Consider the following 23835-nt stretch of genomic DNA (forward strand, 5'->3'; position numbering starts at 1 on the left):
AATCATATATATATATAATCATATATATATATATATATATATATATATACATATATATATATATATATATATATATATATATTGTTGGTACATGTCTGTATCATAATCATATATATATATAATCATATATATATATATATATATATATATATACATATATATATATATATATATATATATATATATATATATATTGTTGGTACATGTCTGCAATGGAGGGATTAATGAGGTGCTAAATATGCCAAGGCTCACACAGCCATGGAGCCAAAGAAACAGCACAAAACACATACTGTACACATTAAAACAAACTAAAGACAGAAATGTTTCGGACAAATAGGGAAAGACAATCTTCCTGCTTTCGATTAGAGTTATCACGAGTGGAAAATAAACAGTGAGGGGCTGTAAAGCAGATTTCCATAACCTCTCGGGGCTTCCGACCTCCGACTAGAAGGATGAAGGAATCCATAAGTATGACATGGATCATGTTTCTATGAAGTGAAATGAAGCCCGTTACAGACGGATGGTACTGACAGACCACCATGCCCGTTGATCACCACCACGACTCCCTGCTGCTCCACTTTCCAACTATAAAATCTTGAAAAATTGCTCCTCATACATGTCAACTCTAATATAATGAACATTTTCACAAGCCTCTTTTGTTGTGCTTGCTGCAGTCAGGAGCACGTCTAAACTGTCAAGTCTTAAAAAACCACACCTCTCCACCGGGGTCTGTTTGAGGCTTCAGTATAGTGTTGCAAGTAGTTAAGAATTGTGTAAGGCAATTATAATTTTTTGCTTTGTTTATGTTTTTTTAAAGCCCTAAAAGTAAGTAAGACATGAACTGGGACCTTTGTTTTGGTTCTGTCTCTTGAATCCATGCCTCCCCCTGGTGGAGGGGTTGTGAACTGTATAAATCAGTGTTGGTGACACGCCAGCCGCCCTCAAGGACGCTGTTGGGTAGATCTTCTGTGTTCCTGCAGCCTCGAGAGTAAAACTATCTTGATGTTTATTTGTCATTGTGTAGAATCAGTAAGATGTTTGGTTGTCTATTTAATGCATGTTGTACGGAGCTAACTTCCCTTCATCCTTGAGCGTACGGCATACCGACTTCCACTGCCTTGTGTTGCACCCGACAGCGATGACCTCATCAACACACTCCTGTCTGTACTGAGACAGGAGTGTGGCCAGGAAATGTATAGCAATGACTTGGAAGTCTGATTCCCCCACTCTCATGGACAGATGGTCTGTGGAAATGAACAGTTGTATTCCTTTTGAAAAGATCACATATAGTCTCAGAAAGAAATATAAGTTATTTTTGAAAATCTGGCAGCCATATTTGGAGTACATGGGTACATCACTAACAGTACCATAGAACTGTAACTATTTGGAGCTCTGAATAACATTATGCATTTGTGTCATTGGGGTATCTCTCTCTGTGCTGAGTCATCCTATGCACCATCCTTTTATTTATTTTTATTTGGGTGGGGGGAATTATCTATTTACTTTATTTAGTTAATTAGTTTTATTTCATCTACTTGTGTATTTTTTTGTAATTTTCTGTAATGTTTAATGTAGTGTGCTCTGCATGTTCTCTTGCAGTGTGAAAATATTTGGAAAAATAAAATATTCCCCCCAAAAAACAATTTAAAAAAACAATGTGTGTAGCAATTTCATTGTCCTCGTCCTAATTATTATTATTTTTCTTCTCTAAAACACATTTAGCTTGTGTTTGTTTCCGTTTCAGTACACCAGTTAGCATGATCAGGTTGGTCCAAACCCACTGTGTGTGACCTTTGTCTGTGAACAGTGCAATATAAATAAACTTGACTTACTTTATTATATATATATATATATATATATATATATACATATATATATATATATATATATATATATAACCAGGGTAAACTGCACAAGTATTAAATGCAGGCTTTTAAAAGTATTGCAAAGAAGAAAAGAAAAATGGCGGTGCAACATGGCGGAATCCGTGGAGAGGACCCTCTGGTAGATTTGAAGGCCTCATTCTCAGCTCATTAAATCACAAAACATGAAAACATAGTTATGAATATCATATTATTTAACCGCCTATATAGGTCCCCCTGAATCCTACACACTGGTACTTTAAAAGCAGAATATGCACCCACAATAAAACACCAAGGCATAATAAAAGAAAATAAATGTCATTGTGCACTGAACGTCTTCCCAATGGCGAGGCATCTGCCACTACAGTGCAACAGCAGACACAACACAGCACACATTACTGGTAGTTATGAGTTACAGCCAGCAGATAGAGCTGCTGCACATGTAAAGTCGAAGTAAACGGAGACATTCTCACTATGTCCCCCCATGAACGACACACGACAGTGAGGACTGTATTTAGACCACTAAAGTATTAACATGCCGGCGACACGACCGTTAAATATCGCAGAGTGGCGTCACTAACACGGTCATTAGTTTGAAAGAGCAATGTGTTGGTCATAAACCGTGACACGGCCTTGACCTGTCGTGATATATATTCTGTCCATTAATGAAAAAGTGAAGGCGTCGTCTCAGCCTGCTGCTGTCACGCTCTTCCAGAGATGGAAAGAGACAGGGCGAGGGGAGATATCAGTTGTCTGCCAATGCAGTGAAATATAAGACGGTGGTCCAAGACGGTGCCCCATGATGCATGCGCTCCAACAGTGCACACGCGCGCACACACTAATCTTTACGCACAGACGTGTGTTCAAAACTGCACGTGCAAACAGAAACATACACTGTAAAACATTTCGTTGAACCTGCAAGATCACCTGCTGCCTTGAGAATGCAAGTTGTCAGTTGAGTGAACTTCTTGTTCCTTTGTTGTTGAAACTTGATCCGCTGAGTTAAAACAAATAATTGTTTTACATTATCCATTCAACTTGAACTGATAAAACCTTACCTAGTTGAACAAACACACATTTCTGCTTTGTTGTAAGTTTTACCATGTGTGTACAACGACATTTATTTGAAGAAAATATACTCAGGCTGGAACATTGGCTAAGTACATCTCAACACACCCACGTAGATGTGTTTAATACATTGTACATTTAATACAAGCGGCGGCAATCTGACAGACACTGACTTGTTGTACACTGACAAATGAGAGATGATTACAACAGGTTCATAAGATCTGTCAGGAGAGCAGTAGATTGTGCATCAACTTGGCAAAGCCTGTGGGCTCGTCTCTGAGCTCATGTAGGATGATCTTCTCCTCTGCTGCACGGCCACGTCGAAGACTTCCTAAGGAAGTGAAACAGTCCAACCTGCATTCTCTTCATTATCACATCAAGGGTTTCTCCATGAACCTGAAGACATGCATCTTAACCGACATCTCCAACTTAAAACATAAATGCCATTCTAATAGAGACCATTCAATGAGACTTTTTTCCAGACTGAACCTATCAATTTGATTGTATTATCTCTCTCTCTCTCTCTCTCTCTCTCTCTCTCTCTCTCTCTCTCTCTCTCTCTCTCTCTCTCTGTACAATGTGTTGTTTTAGAGGTTTTGTGCACAAAAGTGAGAGGACGAACGGTTGAAACATGGTGTCATACCACAAGACAAATGTTCACATACACATATAGCCTTAATATAGACATACACACAGCATAGCAAGCATCCGCGCGGTTATTCTTGGGAGCTCGGGGTTCACCTCGGCTGTGCACGCGCTCACCCTCACAAGCTGCGGACATAATTAAGGTAAGGACGACACGGGCAGAAACTCCTCTCCGCTGTGCGTAACACGGGCTTTTATTCCGCGGGGAGGATTTCAGCACCGAAAGAGTGGACTGGGCGTGTGTCTTCATTGTCAGCAACACAACACGGGCTCTCCTTCTAACGGGGCCGCCGTGGGACGTCGTGAAGCGGCTTGAGCCAGACATGCCCGGGACTCTGGAGCCGGACAGCCGCTGACTTCACTCGGGGGTTTGCGCTCAGTTGCGACCCCGCAATGTCTGGGCACTGTTATTACGATGGTCTTTATTTTTTTTTTACGTTCTGCTTCAGTTTTTTTCCTCATTTTTCAATTTCACACAATCTGCAATACGGCAATTCTGCTGATATTGATATGACGGGTACATTCTGTTTGGGGGCGGGGCTTCTGAAAGGTTGAGGTTTGGACCGCTTCCCTCATGAATTCCTGACATGACAGTGAAACAAACGAATAACTCCCCAATATTATAATTATTATAATTATAATAAGGGTCGTAAAAATACACACACAAAAATACATTAAAAAAAACATAATAATAATAATAATAACATGTGTTAGTTTTTTTTACATTATTTCCAAATGTCTGCAGCTTCTCGCTTTCTCCACCAGGGGGCGGGGCTACTCCTTGTGTTTATCCAATTAGAACGCTTTATTTGTATAACCCTGGTTACCAGGGCCGTTGCATTATGGTATGTAGACATGGCAGCCTGCAGTGGAGGTATGGAAGTCAACAACGGCTTGTTGGTGGACACTGTATCGCTCTGACGCGGATCTAATGGAGCTGCGGACACGTTTGGATATTTCACCGGATTTTCAGGAGTCTGTCGTCGAAATGTGTGTATAAAGGTTTGCATGTTTTGCGGTTTGAAGCAGTTATTCCGGTCTCGCGGGGACGCATGAGAGTAACGGATGCTTTACAGCCACTCGAGGAACAGTTATTCATTTTGTTAGACTTCACAGTTACAACTCACATTCAAGCATTCAGAATGATGTAAATGGGCTCTTGTGATATTCCTCAATTATTCAATACTGCTATGTTGACAGTCATTAATACACATTGTACTTTATACGAACTGGTGATCCAGTGTTTCAATATATTCTCTTCAGACCCACAACGCTTGTGTTTAGCCCACACAAGAAACTAGACGTCAACTATTAGAAGTTAAACAGCCATATTAAAGGTTTGCCCAATGTGCCTAATATACATCCCCAACAATGAGAGCTGAGCATCTGGTAGGCAGTGTGTATTCACTCTCATTATATGAATACTTTCTGTCATATGCCTTGAATGTGTTATAACTCTGTTATGTTCATTCTGGTCACATGACATCTATTGTAGGCTGAAGATACCTGTCATGCCACACCTGTATGCTTCCTGTGCAGATAGGGTGTTGCAGAAAGGTGAACAACATTTGTTGTATGATTGCAAGCTAGTTACAAATATATCCTGATGGAGGGATCCTCCTCTGTTGCTCTCCCGAAGGTTTCTTCCCTTTTTCTCCCCGTTAACGGGTTTCTTAAGGGACTTTTTCCTGATCCGATGTGAGTTCCCAGGACAGAGGATGTTGTATGTGTACAGATTGTAAAGTCCTCCGAGGCCAATTTGGGATTTTGGGCTATACACAATTGAATTGCATTGACCTCCCACTGACAACAGGCAGTAAAATCAGAGGAAAATAAAACTGATTGGCTAAAATATGAAATAATGCAGATAAATAATTAACATTGAATATAAATGGTAATATAACATTTTCCTTTAACTTATTTCATCAACTTATAACTCAAGGTTATACCAACTCATTGGAGGTTCAAGGAAAACTGTACAACTTTATATTTCTTCCCACACTCCATTTGAACAATTTAACTGACCAAACTATTTATGCATACCAACATAACATGTTTGCGATCTCTTTACAACACCTGACCCTTTTAGTTCTGTACCCGCAGATTAGGCCAACACCACCCCACTCGTCACAACCACCACCGCCATCATGCCGGGTGAGGATAAACCACCAACACAACAGACCCGCCAGAGGAAAAAGAACAAAAAGTCCCGCTCCAAGGGGAAGAGCCCGAGTCTGAATGCCCCTCTGGGTGGTGCCGTAGACGGCCAAGATGACCTCCTCTTATCCCCGGCGTTCCAGCCTCCTAAAAAGCCGACGGAGGAGAAGCCGAAAGTATCCGTCGCCAAAGTGGAGGAGGAGTCGTCCATTGCTATTTGTCTGCAGGTGCTTTTCCCCTACCTGCTGGCTGGAATGGGCATGGTGATGGCCGGCATGGTGCTGGACGACGTACAGGTGAGTGAGGCCATGATTGTTGTTAGAATTCCTTCCCAACCACCAACGGCCTTTGGTAATTTGTTAGTTCATTGATATTATGTGGCAATTTCTTTGGTCAGTTTCTGCTGTTGTAATCTCTAAATCATCTGCAAAAAGCAGGCAACATTTTTCCAATTGTCTATTATCCAATTTTGGAAAACCCGTGTCGTTTGTAGCCTCAGTTTCCTGTTAAGTGGCACCCAAAAGCCCACTTTTATATATTAATTCATTAATTCATACATTGAGAATAGTTAATAACTGAGCTACAGTGTTTAAGAATTTTGATGACTGTATTTTAGGGGAAATAAATTAATCCAGTCTATAAAACATTCTCCCACCAGTGGCAACGTCACACTTTTCCATTACAAAAATTCTAAAATAGTGATTTGGATATTTCCATGTCTATGGAAAAATGCGGGATTAAACGGGTTACTGTTTTATGTTTGTTTGTAAAATTGGTCAAATATTTGCTAGAATGCAGCCACAAGTTGGTCACAAGCAGCAGAAGGTCGAGACACTTTTCCACTTCAAGGAACGCAGAGAGGAAGTGAAGGGGAATCGGAGACACCTGGCACCACTTTCTCTCTCTCCTCCTGTCCTCCACTGATAGACACACGTCTTATCCTCACACGGCTTATTCCCTTCGCTCCATCTCGTGCTCATCAGTATTTCCTCCACTCTCTCCCCCGACGGAATGTGTTACCCACCATGCATCTGGTTCGGAGGACAGTTAGTCAGGAGTTTTGGCTCGGTCCATTTGTCCCAAAGCACAGCGGACATGAAAGGACAAAGAGGGACGCCCGGACGTTATAAATGCTGCGACTGATGTGACAAATCATTATATTGCAAAACTGTTACAAGGAGTGTGGGAGGGTCAAATACTAATTCATTAAAACATTTTATGGAATGTACAGCTAACCTGAAGAGCCACTGCTGAGATCCGTCTCACCTGAACACCGGCTTTCTGCACTTTAAGCCCCGAGTGAACCTATAGAGGTCCTTTTTTAGAAATGTATTTAAACTGTGTAAAACATTACAATAATCATGAACAAATATATTGATGCTACACATCAAATTAAACAAGAGAACCTGGGCTACAATAATTAGTCAGCCATTTCAACACAACTCAAACACCAACTAAAATAATTATTAAAATAAAAAAGTTATAATAATGTCACAAGTCAGCCCACTCTGCATGTTTCCGTAACTAGCAGCCCGTAGCTTGGTGCTATCAGAAAAAGAGAAATAGCAAAAAGCAAGACAATGGCATCCTGAAAGTGCTTTTTTTTATAGGCTGACCTGAAACTTCTATTCTTTCTGTGTTTAAATCTTTATTTACTCTTAGCCAGCAACATATATACTAATATTTACACATCTGACCAAAAGCTCACAAGGGTTGCCTTTATTATAACACTAGAATTATTCAAATAGCCCTTGTGGTTGCAGAGATACACCCTTTTTAGTTTGGGTATGCTATTTCGAGCTAAATCCTAAAAAAATGCCATAGAGCTTAACGGGTTAAAGGCTGCGTGTGAAGTGTGAGTGTGTGTGTGTAGCAAATTAAATGACCTGTTGGCTTGCAATTATAAATTGATGTCAGATTCAATAGACTGTTTGATAAATTATTTGAAATGCATGAAATTGGAGATGTGGAATTTGGCCCAGGATAGTCTATGTTGAGCAGCCCAGCCCGGCTAGCAGCAGCTCTGTGGGCAGGCCCCGGTCTCAGCGCATCCTGGAAGATCCATCGGAACGGAAACGTGTTCAATGGAGTTCAATTTTCAGGGTAATCAATTTCATGTCGCAGAGGCTTCTGGATTTTATGTGTTTAGATTTCAGCTTGCTATTTCATTTGGTGCAATGCCAAATGGCTGGACTACCTCAGTGATTCTGAGAAGAGTGTTATATTTAAGCAATAAGGTACGAGAGGCAGTACTGTATCGTGCAATAATGTACTGTTCAAGGGAGTTGTTAGGCCCGACGCGCAGCGGAGGGCCTAACAACTCCCTTGAACTAATGGTCTCGCAATTTAAATCTACTTATTATTTTAAGTGCGCTGATATGGAATGCTCTAAATGTTAACAGGCTGTACAGTACTTTATGGCTGAATAAACTACACCTCGTGACTCTCTCTCAACCAATCAGAATGCTTTGATCTACCCGTATTATAAATATATATATATATATATGGAAATATAATTTCCTTGCCTTTTTTATCAAAACTCATCTTCATCAAACAGGATTTTCTTCAAATGGAAAATACACAATTCTGATGGTTTACAGAAAGTGACATGTTTAACTCTTAACAGTCCAGTGACAGAGTTTGAATCTTGATGTCTTTTTAAAGTGAAGTGAAAAAATGGAATCACTTAAAATGTAAATTAATGAATTGAATAACAACAAGGGAAATAATAACCATTCGAAAGAGAAAATCTGAGTTTTAGAAGCAATGTTGTAGTCACACTGGGCAGAACCTATTTGTTTGGGCTCACAAGTTGTTTTAAAGTAAAAGAAAGCTTCGGCACCAGGACCCTCTTATGACAGGACCACAACGCAAATATAGCAGGTGGAGGCGAGCTAGAGATGGATGGGATGGACGGAGAGAAAGAATGAGTCATGGTAGAGAGAGAGAGAGAGAGAGAGAGAGACACCGGCCGACGTGGAGAGAGGGATGTCACATGGAGGGAGAGCGAGTTAGGATGAGAGGCAGACACGCAGCAAGGAATAGAGGGAGGGAGTAAGCCGGTTGTTTCTCTCATGAGTTTGCATGTCGGGCCGCGCAGACAGCCCCGCCTCTTCCTCTGCTTCGTCACGACTGAGCAGAGGGATGGAGGGAAGGAGGGAGGGAGCAGGACTACCCTGACTGGAGGAAAGGAGCACTCCAGCACTGCCAGAAGCCGGCTGCTGCATCCTGTCAGTGGATCTCCTCGGATCTCTTATTGACATCACGAAACTCTTTTGTTGTTGTTTTTTTGCTCCTCACCCTCACTGTGAGCCCGCCACAACAGAAGAGCTGGATTGACAAAGACTCAAAGGAATCCCGCCGCTTCCAACTCTCCAGACCTTTCGGGTTGTTCTTCCTTGTCTTCTCGCCGCCGTCAATCATTCAGCTGTCACCGCGAGCGCTACTATCATATTCGAGATACAGCTGTGCATTCAGGCTGGAGGTCAAGCGGATTTCAGGCTGGATTTAAAAGATTTGAGGACTAGATCCTACAAACACTAAACTCCTCAAGGCTTTGAAACTCCATCAATTGGTTTGTGCAGTAGAGATGAACTGGACTTTTGAGAAAGGAACTCTCCACTGTTCGTTCCTCGGTGTTAACCTGTGTGGATATCGAAGCCATCTTACCAACCTTTACCTAAAAAGGCAGCTCGGTTAAAGACAGACTTTGACTCCAGATGTGGATGCATCTGCGCTTAGTGACGACGAGTAAGAAACCTCATCACTGCTGACTCACCACCGGGCCAAAGATGTCACGCTCCATTGCCCCCACATCAGCCTTTAACCTTGACGTTGTCTGGGGAAAAAGATAAGCAGTCATACAAATGGGAATTTAAGTAACAATCTTGGACTTGTTTTACTTACATCTGAGGACATGGCACCAGCTGATTACCTTTTATCCAATTTTCCTCAGAGGTAAAAGGGGCTCATTCGAGCTGTTTCATTTGTTCATTAGAGAAAGAAGGATCGAACAAAAGCCATTTCTTTGATAGCAGATCAACGGTGCATTCATAAATCACGTTCTTCTTTGCCGTTTTTCAACCAAAGACGACCACATTGATTGGTTTCTTCTTTTTTTGGACACATCCTAAGCACATTTTTTCCCTTTACACTTGGATCACATTTTGACTTACCATGGGATAACTACACGTTGAACTAAGTGCTCAAGTAACCCCACTTCCAACATGGTGGTGACTCGTCTGGAGCTGGAGCTGCGCTACCAGGGCAAGAAGTTACGTGGCGTGACATGGAAGTTGACTCGGTCAGAACACGGATTCATACCAGAGAGCTCCTGGCTCATTGCTGCCCAGGTTATAGTGCCGTACCTGGTGTCAGGGCTCGGACTGGTCTCCGCCGGTATTGTTATGGACCTCATACAAGTATGAAAATCTTGAGAAAAAGTATTTGTTGAATTGTTTTTCAGAGATTAATAGATGGATGAATAGGGCTGGGCACCATCTGAGATTCCAGATACTAGTGTGATAACAACGTTTCTAAAGGTTTTTGATACCTTACATTACCTTAACCTCAAATCGCCAGACTAAAATGTCGGGTAAACGCAAGCTTTGGGAAAGTTTCGGTTGCGGTTGATTAAAAGTCAAACATTGTTTGCAGGTCTGTAGCGAGATTTTATGACCATCCCCTGCCATGCCTCGTCTACATTCTGCCTCGCTACATATTGGTAGCACTGCACTCTGCATTGGGTCTGAAAGGCGCTCAACATCCAGCACTGGGCTGAAGTACAGTAGACCTACTGGACAAGGATTTGGACGATATAAAAAAAGCTTTAAAATGTTGCATTTTAATCCGTCTAATCAAAGTAGCTAAGTGAGTATGAATTTGAGATTTTATTTGATTGGCAATTTCTTTGGTGCTTTACAGTTTTTGCCACTCGGTCCGATGGACACATGTAGTCGGTAGCATAGGATTGTTGATATCCAGTTTGGACCTGACCAGCCCTGTGGTTGGATTGGTGAATGGCTTGATGGTCTGACAAACAGTTTAGCATAGTGTTATGGATTATTGAATAATGTAGAGAGATGGTTGCGCTGTGCACAAACTGTATACAGACGGATGTAGACCTTTCAATAAAAAGGCAAGAATTGACAAACAGTAGAGTGAAAGGCAGAGATGGACTTTGCCTGCTTCTTGGGTAATTTGACATTGTATTTATATGCATAGCACCAAGCGTCAGAAATACACAAGGGCAAAGGGCAAAACTGCCCCTAAGAAATATAAGTTTGCCCCTGATATCACTAGGAGCGGGGCAAAAAATGCCCCCAAAATGTCCTCTAATAATTATGATAATTTAATGAACTCGTCAAACACATAACATCGTAGCCTATAAGACCCGGTCCACTTGCCATAGAATGTTTTAGATTTTCGCCATGACTGATGTTACGTGTGCGAAGTTCGACTTCCCCCCCCGCTCCTCCCTAATATAATGGTAGGGGAAATACTGTGAGGCTAAATAAGTATATTCATTGTTTTGAACAAAGGTTAAATGTTATTTCACAAGTTTCAAAAATGCCCTCATTTTTTTTAAATGCCCCTGGATTTCAGTCAGTGGGGGCAAAAATTGACCCCTAAAAAATATGTAAATGTCCTACCCTGATAGCACCCACCCTCCGGTTCCCCTGCTAGCAATGCCAACAATCTCTTTGTGTTGTTAGCAGCGTTGGCTTCTTGCCACCTGCTCAGCCAATTCCATATTGAGAGCCGTGTGGAGGCAATAGATAGGGTCCGGATTTCTTATTGAGCACATTTGAACACCTTTTGTTTATGGGGACAGTTACAGGAAAACAAATGGTTAAATTGGTGGACAGAATATTTTTTTGAATAATTGCAAAGGTGAAGGGGAGAGGGTTGGCAACGTTTCTTTCCACACAAAAGGATAGATTGATGGATCGATGCAGCTCCTGCATTCGTAGTAGTTTGAACCGCCCTGTTTAACAGATGGAGCCCTGTAGTGTGTACCGTCCACCTCTCTGAGCTTTCCCAATCACATTTCGATGGGAAGGAGAGGAGAGCCCTGGGATGAAAGTGGACCCTTAATTTAATAAGTTGTTGGAGGATGGAGGAACAGAGGCCACAGAGAGGGTATAGAAACGTTGGAGCTTTGATTCACAGAGAAGAATATCTGCATTTATCTGTGTCAAAGAAAACCACACTGTTTGCAATATTTCTTAAAATATAACTTGACATGTTATAAGTGCACATGCTAATGATTCAATATTGACATCTGAATGATACATAGCTATATCAAGCAACAGCAAAAAATATGACAGACACTTTTATTTTCTCCTGAGTAATCTAGAGTAGGCTTTTTGTCGATCACATTTAAACAGCAGCAGCAGTATTACAGCAGAAGTGGGCCATGTCCCAAGATGGCCTCCCAACGTGACAGCTGTCAGCGAGACCAATCAGTTTGGAACCTGAGAACAATGGTATAAATAGACACACACACACACACACACACACACAAAACCCGTCAAACTTCAACGTTCCCTATGCTCTTCATCGCCCCTATGTTCTTTCTCATGGCCTTGTTTAACCCCCTTAAACCTCATCACCACAGTCGCTGCGATATTAACAATTCAGGAAGCAGGAACAATCGCATTGGTCGTGTTAAACCTTGGTGGGTGGAGCTATAAAGCACAAAGGCACAATAGACGCACGGTTAAGGAGGAGCTCAAGACAAAATCTTAAAATAATTTCAACAACATTGTTCTTTTTGTACGTATTTCTTGAACATGGCATTCGTGGCTTGGCCCCCATATTGATGCAGCTGTGCCCTTGTCTTCCCTTCACTCTGTGAAACATAATTCCTATGAGACGTGAAATCATCATTAGCATATTAATTCTCTGTTTTGTGAGGTCACAGTGACCTTCGGCCTCAAAATCAAATCTGTTCGTTGGCCGGAGCTGCTCGACGTCGGGTTGCGTTTCTCCAAAAGTTGCAGGTGTAAAAAAAAAGAAATGACATATTAATAAATAAGTCTTTTTGTTATCATGCATGCAATGGCATTCATAGTCTGATCTCTTTACCTGCTTCAATACAAAGGCTACTTGCTGCAGATTCATCTTGTCAAGTTCATACAAAGACACGTTTTCTTTTTTAAAGAGCAAACTATTTCCCTTCTTCATTACACCCATTTTGATTTAGTTTAACTTTGTGCTTCCAGGACATTTTTACCCCCGAGAAAATACATATTTATTTTTTATAACAAAACTTCTTATCTGACACTCTTTCCCTTCTTCCTTCCTCTATTTCCAGCCTACTCTTTCAATTCCTCCTCTCATCTTTAATTCCCTCGCTCCCTTGCTCCCTGCCTCTGCTCCACATCACTCTGCTCTTGGCAGCTTCGCTGTTCTTTTATATGTGCATCTATTTAGAGATCTAAACCATCTCGGACCTGCCAACTGGAGTTGTAGTGAGAAAATAGGAGGCAGACTCTGTGAACTGTGCGTCTTTTAAACCCAGTGAACCTCTGCAGAATGGCGATAGCCGATGCTCAGAGATGTGGAAAAAGAAAAAAGTAGCCGATGGGTTAGTCTAGAACAGTGGTTCTCAAACGGTGGGGCGGAGGTGTTACAGGTGAGGGAGGTGCAGATTATTATTTTATTTTTGTATAGATAATTTTTATAATCCTTTATTAATCCCACAGTGGGGGAATTATTCTCTGCATTTTACCCATCCTAAGTATTTAAGGAGCAGTGTGCTGCTGTGGCGCTCTGGGGCTTCAGTGTCTCGCTCAAGGACACTTCCACATGAAACTCTGGGGAGACCAGGGATGAACCGGCTACCTTGTGGTTTCAGGACGACCACTCCCCTTGAGCTACACGAGAACGTCACATATTACAAAAGTACAAAGTACACGAACATAAAACGTCATTAATAAAAACACTTTTGTGGAAATGTTTACGTTACGCCGTTAACAGGTTACGCTTGCATATACGCGACGTTTTTCCAAAAGCCAATCTCTGTTGCGTCTCTCAAAACAGAATAGAGCTAAGCTCAACATTGAGCATAGATCTATTCTACAAAAAGATTGGTAGAAAAAAGCAGGCTCATTGCAGCTACTAATACTGATAAAACATGATGACTCGCATATCTGCACTAATTCTGTTTTGTTTGGCTCAGGTTGAACATTTTTGTTATTATCTTAAAAAGATATTCAGTGCAAAACAGGTTAATTACAGCCACAATACAGGCAATTTGTTTGCGGTGGGGCATGAACATGTTTCTTCCTCCAAAGTGGGGCGTGACAAAAAAAGTTTGAGAACCACTGGTCTAGAATATGCAATGTGCTCATTTAACTGCATCAGTAAAGGACACGGTTCAGAAGGTCCATCTGTGGAGGTGGAGATGCTGCTTATGCCTTCATGCCGGAGTTAGCGTGGCCGATTTCGCCATCGCCATCTTGGGTTACGGCCGTCGCCATTGTGTTTTTTTTTACTATGGAACAGAAGTTACCATATTTGGTAAGTGTAAGAGTGACGTAGAGACGCCGTATATGTCTCTGGCAGCAGCAGCGACCTGTCAATCACAGTAAGCCCGCCCTAAAGCATCCCCCTGCTTTATGGTCTGTTTGACTCTAAATGACCATCATTTACTAAATGAACTTCATGCTGTATTGAAGAAGACTTGAAACTGGAGATTGAGACATAAACTCATGTTTACAATGTTTACTGAGTAATTTTCTCATAGACTTCTATACAACCAGAGGAGTCGCCCCCTGATGGTCAGGGGATAGAATACAAGTGTTAAGACTCCCGCATCGACTTCACTCAGCAGAACCGGACGTTGCCGCCTGGTTACGTCCGTCCGTTTATACATTCCGTCTGGAATTTCGTCAAATTTGTCCCACCTGGATTTACGGATCAACGGATTTAAATTTAGCTGGTTACGGTCAACATAATCTCTATAAATAGATTCTCCATTCATACACAATGGGACAATATTTTGGTATCAGAAGCATTCTGGTTTCCACTTTGTAGTCCGAGTAGTATTGACCAATTACGTTTGAGCAGGCTTTGGTCGAATGCAAGTAAACAGTTTGTGTTGAGAATAAAAGAGGCGCGTTGTGAGATTGAGGTCACTGGGACCTCATATCCACCTCATTATTATGACGATTTCACACAAATGTCACAAAAATGATGGAAGCGATGACATCTTGGACAGACATGGATGTGAACTGCAATGAGATGCAACCGCCAGGCGGTGATTCTAGTTTTCAAGCTGAATGAGTTGTAATTTAGTGTGAATTTATATTTGTGTGCAATGCTTATTATTCCAAATGTGTGTGTTTTTTCCAGCACTGGAAGGTGTTTAAGGTGATAACAGAGGTGTTTATCCTGGTGCCTGCGCTGGTTGGACTCAAAGGAAATCTGGAGATGACCCTGGCTGCTCGCCTCTCCACCGCGGTAAGACGACTTTCTTCCCTATATATTTCTAACTTCAGAGATCACTCCTTACGACTTATTGTTGCCAGCCTACATACAATAAATCACGCACAACTGATTCAGGACCAAGTCCTACTTATAGAAATGTCTCTTTTAAGCCTTTAGATATCACATGATACCAATGTGGTATCTTTGTTTCCCAGCTCGGTCGTCGGTCTACCAGATATACCGCAACAATAAGTGTCTTGGTGGTGGAGTAACCTGCTTCTGCTCGTCAACAGTTCCTTGAAGCATTAGGCATGATAATGCAGCGTGTTCAATTATTCAGAATGATATTGAGATCTTGCTTTAGAAGTTGGTCCTGAGCCAATTCATTTTCACAGTTTTGGAATGTCCTTCCTGTAAGTTCTAACATTTTACAGACCAATGTATTGCACTGTCAGCATATCTGGGGGCACGGTGACATTGTTCAATTCAGTTTATTTTATACAGCCCAACATCACAAATACAAGTTTGCCTCAGAGGGCTTTACAATCTGTACACATGACATCCCTGTCCCGGGACCTCACATCGGATCAGGAAAAACTCCCCCAATAAAGATAGTAAAAACCCTTTCACAGGGAAAAAAGGAAGAAACCTGAGGGAGAGCAACAGAGGAGGATCCCTCTCCCCGGATGGACAGAAGCAATAGATGTCATGTGTTGTGAGTCAGGAAGCACGAGCGGTCAGACCATCGGGAGCTTTTTAAAAAGAGCTCTTGCAACTCTTTTTTTTATTGAAGCCAGCATTTAACAGTATCATTATTTTGTCAATGTACTGTATATAAAAAATGTACTCACCGGGTCCCTATACCCATTTAATACTGTATGTAGGTACAAGGGAATAAAGTAGATAACAACCTTCAGTTCAGGCGCAACCTGGAAATCCATCTTTCTTTTCCTTCCTCAGCACCTACTCACATCAATATGTACATACAGCGTACAGTAAGAGTGGTGCTGTGTACCAAAACAGGACAAATGATGACAGCAGTGCAGATATTAGAGTAACAAAATATTAGGAAATATTATAGGCTAGCTCAAACAATAGTTATGGCTATGTTTTTCAAATTTGTGAAACTCGTAGTTTGCTGTTGTAAAAGGACATATAGACTAGGTAAGTTGGCCCCCTGTAATACTGGAATGCGTACTGGGTTATTAAAAAAGCACCTAAATGCAAATATGATACTGCCTTATTCCTTGTGCTTCTTCCTGTGTACATTCCATCGCTACCCCTGAACGCCTTTTAACGTGTTCCCCAAATAACACTGACACACCAACATATAATTGTAACACTCAATTTTGTGGAACAATTTAAATGACCTTTCCCTCCACATTCTCATTGCAATGCTGGCACCTCTCTTTGCTTGTAGGCCAACACAGGACAAATGGACGACCCCGGTAAACAGTGGACCATGGTGTGCAGCAATCTGGCACTGATACAGGTAGCACACTTCCTGAATACTCACATGTTGACCGGTTTAGACAAAAAAAAAAGATCCTTTGTCTCTGCGTGGTTCCCTGTGGTCTCATCTCTGATCTTGTACATGTTTAATCCACAAGATGATCAACCGGTGATGAAGATAACTGCTGGATGCAGTGAATGTCAGCGCTCTGGATGTCACATTTATCGTTGCACCTTCTGGTTTTTCCGCAGGTCCAGGCGACTGTGGTGGGTTTCCTCGCGGCCGTGGCAGCTGTGTGTCTGGGGTCGTTTTCCAGGGGGGGGATTGAACTGGACCAGGCCGCTGTCCTCTGTGCCAGCAGCATCACCACAGCCTTCTTTGCTGCCCTTTCCTTGGGTGAGTGACAAGGGATGCGTTCATTGTTCCAGTATTTCCCAATAGCTTTGGCTCAATTCTCACAGCTAAGATTCAATTGGAAACACTTGCTAGAACCCTACATTTTGTCTCAAAATTCCACAAAAAGTTTATTAGAACATCCAAATAAATTTAGAAATTGGATCGTCATTGTGATTTGAGGCATTGAAGAAGTCAAGTGAGTAAAAAACTTAACTGCTGACCTTTTGTGGGTCACGGTCATAGTTTGTCACAGTTTGTCTTTCCTCATTGAAACGCCAAAGCTATATGAAGCTAATCTTCTCGTCTCGCTCTCAACAAGGGAGCCAGTGAAAGTATATTTCGGTCCCTTGTAAGTTAAAGTAGCTTCTGTTAATTAATGCCTCTTTTTTTACTTTCATCATTGAGCCCTGTTCAGCGTCTTCACCTCTAGCAGCTTGTGCACCTATCCCCATAGCACCCTTTCCCCTCACGCCATCGCTGCATAATCCATAATTCATCCTCACCTCAAATGTTCTAGTGTTTAGCAGAAACTCGATGAGTTTCCTCTGGTGCTAATAAGCACAGCCTGTGTAAAAGGTTCTCTTTTCCAACAAGCCGTCGTTGCGTGAGGCTGGTTGGTTCTCTGGAAATAGAAAATTTAAAATTTGTATCCACCATCGGGTTTTCTGTTTCTGTCTGTTCACACACTCTCTCTCTCTCTCTCTCTCTCTCTCTCTCTCTCCCCCCCCCCCCCCCCCCCCCCCCCATAGGCCTGGTGATGATCGGAGTGATCCTCGGCTCCAGGAAGGTGGGCATCAACCCCGACAACGTGGCCACGCCCATCGCTGCCAGCCTGGGAGATTTGATCACCCTGTCCCTGCTGGCCGGGGTCAGCAGCACACTCTATGAATATATCGGTGAGGAGATACAGGAACCCAGAGGCATGATGGGAGATAAACCTTCTGCTCTGATTCATCTGCTTGTCTGTGCTGCTACACTTTCTGCCGTTGTAAATTTCGAATTTCTTATCGATGTTAAGTCCAATGAGAAGCAACATTTTGATGATTATAAAACGTCTTTTTATGAAGTTTTTCTCGCCGATATCTGAAACATTAGATGGCAGCAAAAGTTTATTTTCTCAAACGGCTCGACATGGAGGGGGGATTTTCAATAGCTAACCTGTGTCCTGGACTCCTTTCCTCCCCTCCTATCCTCCTTGCCTCCTCACCTCGCGTCTTAGTCCTGCCCACGAGAGATGCTAGCGGAGGAAGAGGCGAGGAAGAGGAGAGAGAGGCAACCAAAATGATACATCTTTTCATCAGAGCCGTCATTTTAAAGCGGCGTCAGTTAAATATGACGTCTGTCACAGCTGCGACAGCTGTTCACTGTTTTATATCACACACCTTTATTTTATGACTTCTGTCAGATGAGTGGAACTATGTTAATGGCAACTTATAAATGTACTATTACTTCAATTCACAACGTTGCACAATGATTATGAGAAATATATGTATATATATTGCTACACAAGAGCTGAGGGGTAGAAAGTTTGATCTCAAATAACTCGACTCGCTCCCCGCTCCTCCAGAAGCCTCCTCTCTCCTTCTGGACAGCACCTCCCTCTGTTTACCTTATAATTTTAAGATGCTTTATGTAATCAAAGGGGTGTTGATTAACATACATTTGGAGGCAATAACATGACTGTGCTTGTCAGTATCTTGTCAGGTATGTATTTTACTGTGTGTTAAGTGTCAACAATTGATGGAAGTACTAATAATAATTGCATAATTCCTTTTTTTTTAAATCTATTATTAATTTGTTTCTGCCATCAATAGACGTCGGGTATAAGAGGCCGTCTGTCCCTGTCCCACAGATATATGGTACCTGTCCCCCCTGGTGTGCCTGTGTTTCCTGGCTCTGATCCCTCTGTGGGTGGTGGTGGCCCGACGCAGCCCTCAGATCCGGGAGGTTCTCCGCTCGGGGTGGCAGCCTGTTCTAGTCGCCATGTCCATTAGCAGGTATTTACTTTACCTTATTTTTGTTCATTCATACATCATTGTATTTAGCACAATTTATAATTTGTGAACTTTTAACAGAAGAGTTGATAAAAACAGAAAAGGTATGTAGTTATATACGGTCTAGTGTCAATGACGTATGCAGGTTGATCTAAGCAGGTTGCAGTAGATGAGCGGTGAGCAAATACATGTCAGCCCTCTGACCTGTAATTAGGTCGCTGAGAACTCGATTGGCTTTCCTGCATCCTGGCATCGGGCTGAGGGGAAGAGAAGAACCTGCTAGCAGTGACTGCATGTGGGTCTGACCCCCCTCTGCGTTTGTGCTTCCCAGTTTCGGAGGCCTCATTCTGGACAGGACGGTGAGCGACCCCAACTTTAAGGGCATGGCTGTCTTCACGCCCGTCATCAACGGTAAGCTCTCTAAGTCACCAAACAGAGAGACACGTTCGCACTTTACCCATTATGTTTTATTGGTTGTTCCATCCAATTGGTTCGCTCATGGGCCGAAGCTTCATGGAGCTTTATTTGCTCTACTGCGCCACCAAGTGGACAATACATGTAAAACAGGCAGAGTGGCTTTGGTGTGTGAAGCTTTAAATGGAAATAATGATGTTTGTGACGCCAATACATCAATTATTAACTTTTTAATATTGTGTCTATCTTTATGATATAATGGCGGGGTCAAAAGTGAAATTGGAAACAAATTAGGGAGTGGATTGTGATGTGACTGTGGGTCAGTGGTTAGCATACCCGTCCCTCAGTCCGAGGCTCCGTGGTGCTGGGCTTTTTGAGACTATTTCGCCTGCTTTATAAAACACCCTTTCACAGGCACACATGAAGCTGGGTACAGAGAGGAGGAGGGGAATCCATTGAGTTTCTCTGCCTCTTATATTTCAAATCGCACGGCAAACCCACGAACCATGTTCTGAATCAGTCACATGGTACGGCCGGCTCAGAGGCTTCCAACGTCACCGCATACGTCATCGACACAAGCCTCGATACGCGCTTCACCAAAATCTACCTGATTACTCGACACGCAAATTTCCCATCTTCCCACTCTGGCTTGCATATAAAACACACACATTGCTTTTCTTATTAGTTTTACAAAAAAAAGTTCCCTCGAGCCTTTTCCAAATCATCAAAAATCAGTGTGGGTTTTTGGGTAACTGTGTTAGGCACAGGTGTTCTCATCAACTGCAACTTAGCAACATTACAATGAATTTTGGATTCAGAGGAAATGTGCTTTGAAGGAGCGAATAAAAAGACTTGAATCGCACCAGAATGAAAGTTTCCATCTTAACTCATGTTTAACTGAGCCTTGAAGAAATGTCACATCTGGGGCCCGTTTAAATATCTGCACACGACTCGACAAGCGCATCAGACACCTTGACACAAAGTAAGAAACCAGTCATTCATCGGAGTTCTAGGGTCCCATTTCACTGGTGGATACCCAACGCCTCTGAGGCTCTTTTATTTGTGTTGTTTTTCAGATTTTACCTGCTTGTCAACCTCGGCTCATTAAGATGGACTCTTGTGTCGTTACTTGGCTTAATTATGTACGCAGGTTGGGGTGAAGGAGATGAATTATTAAAACTACTTAACAAAGCTATGTTATATATTAAATTAAGATATAGCAAATGCAGTTGCAATAAGAAAATACAACTTTTGATTATAATTGTTTAATAAACAATCATAAACCAATATACCAGTAACACATATATTACCATATTATCTATGTTCCCAAGGATTTTCAGTATATTATACTTTTTTAAATTATTCAAATAGGCCTTGTGGTTGAGGAGATAATCATTCAGTGTGGGTATATTAACCATTCTGGTTTTCTGAAAACAGGACTTGGTGCCATAAGGTGGTTTTCTCCGGATTCTGACGCCAGTTCACTTCAGCTGATTTATGATACAAAATCAATATCGGCTCTTTTGAATTAATCCGTGTGGGAAAACAACGAGTCTTTGTCCGACATGGAAGGAAGTGGTTGCTCCTCATTGGTGTGTTGTCTCCGTCGCTCTCCGCTCAGTCTCCTGCCCCCTTGTCTCTCTTGTGTAGGAGTGGGCGGTAACCTGGTGGCCATCCAGGCCAGTCGCATCTCCACCTACCTGCACTTCTGGAGCATCCCGGGGGTGCTGCCCTACAAGATGAGGCAGCACTGGCCCAATCCCTGCATTACCTTCTTCTCCTCAGGTAACACGGCCAGGCTGAATGCACACATGGACATCCATGTACACGTTTTTTATATTTGGGATTTGGGGCTATACAAAATTAATTGAATTTAATATATACACAGCAGGGTTAGCTAACATTGGTAAGAAATGGCCCCCACGGGCCACTACTTATTACAGAAAAGGACATTTAAGGCAACGCTTTCCTCAACTGTGACATTTCAATAAAGGAGAAGACATTAAACAGGATGACTATGGGAGCAATGGATAACATTACATCTTTTAAAGATTTCTTATTGTTGATAAACCATATTTGCTTTCATAGATCGTTTTTTTGTTTTCGTTTTTTTTAATGGATGCTGGAATACAAGACCTTGTTCTATTCCATAGTTGTTATTTTCAAAATTACGTTTGAAGACATTTAAACGTAATAACTAACCTTCACCCGATGAAACTTGTTTATTGAATAGAGTACAAATGCTTGAGTACTATAATAATGTAACTCAATGGAACCTCCGTATGCTAGCTGTTAGCTTCAGGGTTAGCTCGCTCTCCGCGTGCCGGACTAGCGGTTCACTGCGTAGCATTATCAGGGATGGGATGGATGCCTGAGCCGTAGGACGGGATCAACCGTAGGGATCTCGGATCAACTAGGGCCAGTTAAACCACTAAGAATGAAAATATATACTTATTAATTTCATTTGAAAAACTCAAGTCATTTTTCACTGTCTCTTAGTTCAGTTTTTGCAACGGAGTAAGATGTTGAAATGTTGCTCCCATTCGTCGGTGGTCAAAACAGACCAACAAGTGTCAGCTGGATAGTAACTCGTCGACGGTCTGCTAACACATCTGCCAAAACAACTTTGACAATAACTTTAATAATCAACATAGTTGATAATATGACAGCTTGTTCCGCTTCCCACAAGTCACCAAAAATAAAGCAGATTTACTGTTAATATCTCTGATCATATGACATTAGTTAGTCAACACATTCATTTTCAGTGTCGTGGTTTAATCATCTGTTAAATATATAATTATTCTGTTTGTAGTCTGCTGTTTAAAGAACATTGGATATAATGTTTGATAACGAAAGAGACCTTTTTCTGGGGTCAATGTCCTTTTTAGGAACTGAATAGAGTAGCCCTATAATCCTACCTATTTTTTCGAGTTGTGTTTAGAGGTTGTACATTTCGGATTATATATTATTGTAGCCCTGATGTTTATGTTTAATTTGATACCTAACATGTTATTAATGTTTTTTCCTTGATTTGTACCTTGTGACCTGCTATAAAAGCTCAACGGGTTTTAAACCCGCAGTAGAATATCCTGAGCAGCTCGTTAAATGGGTGCCGGCTCTTTGGGTGAACACCAGGACAGCACTGGCTCAACAGTGAGGGAAACTCACTGCTTAAAGGGATCCCAGTGTTCAAATGAAGCGCTCACCCCTCCGTGTGTCCCAGGGCTGAACTCCAAGTCTGCGCGGGTGCTCCTGATGCTGGTGGTCCCCGGTCACCTGGTCTTCCTCTACGCCATCTCTCTGCTGCAGGGAGACGAGGCGCCCATCAGCGTAGCCTTCACCCTCTGCTACCTGTTTGCTGCTCTGCTTCAGGTAAACCCGCTTCTCTTATGTCAATGGACCTGAAGTTTCACAGGACTCTCGTTTAACACGTTTTTGTCCGTATTGTTAGTGTGATCGCACAAAATGAGATCTCACGTTTCACATCTGCCCGATGCCAGAAGAGCTGACTTAGACCTCCGAAGATCTCACCGCTTTGAGGATTCGTATTTGGACTGGATTTTATTTGTTGACACTGTTTCGGGTTGGTTTGGTCAAGTGTGTGTTACTCAGGCTGCTGGGGATTTAACTGTTAGGCCTATGCGGCCTCACCCATTACTATGTGGGCTACGGGTTTGCCATCAGAAGTGACACGAAAGGGTGGAGCCCATTTTTAGCCGATCAAAAAGGTGACAGTTCACATTGATGAAGTGAAAACACACCGTGAAAGGGTTAAAGTAAACACGGCCAAAGCCCAGGCCGGTCAATGCTGCGGTCCGTGTACTTTGCGGCCAACGGATTTCCGTTTAGAAATAGGAAAACTATTTTCTTTGATGTGCTTAAACATGGACATCGAGAGTTAAAATACTGCGCAAAGTACACAGACCTGCTGCCCGGCCCTAAAACACACCCTGTTCTATGTTCTGTTTGACTCTAAATGGAGCATAAATGTATTGAAGAAGACTTGAAACTAGAGGTTGAGACCATAAACTCATGTTTACTGAGGGAATGAATAATGTTCTCATACACAGAAGGAGTCGCCCCCCTGCTGGTCAGTAGAGATAATGCAAGTTTTAGGCTTCACTCTTCACACCCGGAGGTTGCCGCCTGCCTTGACCCCCCCCCCATTTCCTCTAATCGCAGACTTCTCAGCTCAGCTTGTTTTCCCCCAATAGGTGGCCATCCTCCTTTACTTTGCCGACCTCATCATCCGTATGATGTGGAGACGGCGCCTGGACCCTGACAACTTCTCCATCCCCTACCTGACCGCCCTGGGGGACCTGCTGGGCACCGGCTTCCTGGCCCTCTGCTTCCGCAGCGTCTCGCTGGTTCAGAGCCTGGGTCTCTGAACGTTTCTACCTTTTGCCCCCTG

The 23835-nt window shown here is 42.4% G+C and overlaps 1 protein-coding gene across 1 annotated transcript; it reads left to right on the top strand.

Moving 5' to 3' along the window:
• Nucleotides 1-4535: 4535 nt before the first annotated feature.
• LOC306743450 (solute carrier family 41 member 1) lies at nucleotides 4536-23812 on the top strand (the record flags this gene model as incomplete). Its single annotated transcript, XM_079225960.1, has 11 exons — nucleotides 4536-4565; nucleotides 5679-6028; nucleotides 15093-15200; nucleotides 16588-16659; nucleotides 16872-17016; nucleotides 17766-17912; nucleotides 18869-19013; nucleotides 19342-19421; nucleotides 21075-21209; nucleotides 22648-22796; nucleotides 23639-23812. Exons 2-11 carry the CDS (start codon nucleotides 5723-5725, stop codon nucleotides 23810-23812), a joined length of 1461 nt encoding a protein of 486 aa, XP_079082086.1. The 5' UTR covers nucleotides 4536-4565; nucleotides 5679-5722.
• Nucleotides 23813-23835: the final 23 nt, after the last annotated feature.

Source organism: Taurulus bubalis, assembly GCF_910589615.1.
Source record: "Taurulus bubalis genome assembly, chromosome: 11".
Taxonomy (NCBI): domain Eukaryota; kingdom Metazoa; phylum Chordata; class Actinopteri; order Perciformes; family Cottidae; genus Taurulus; species Taurulus bubalis.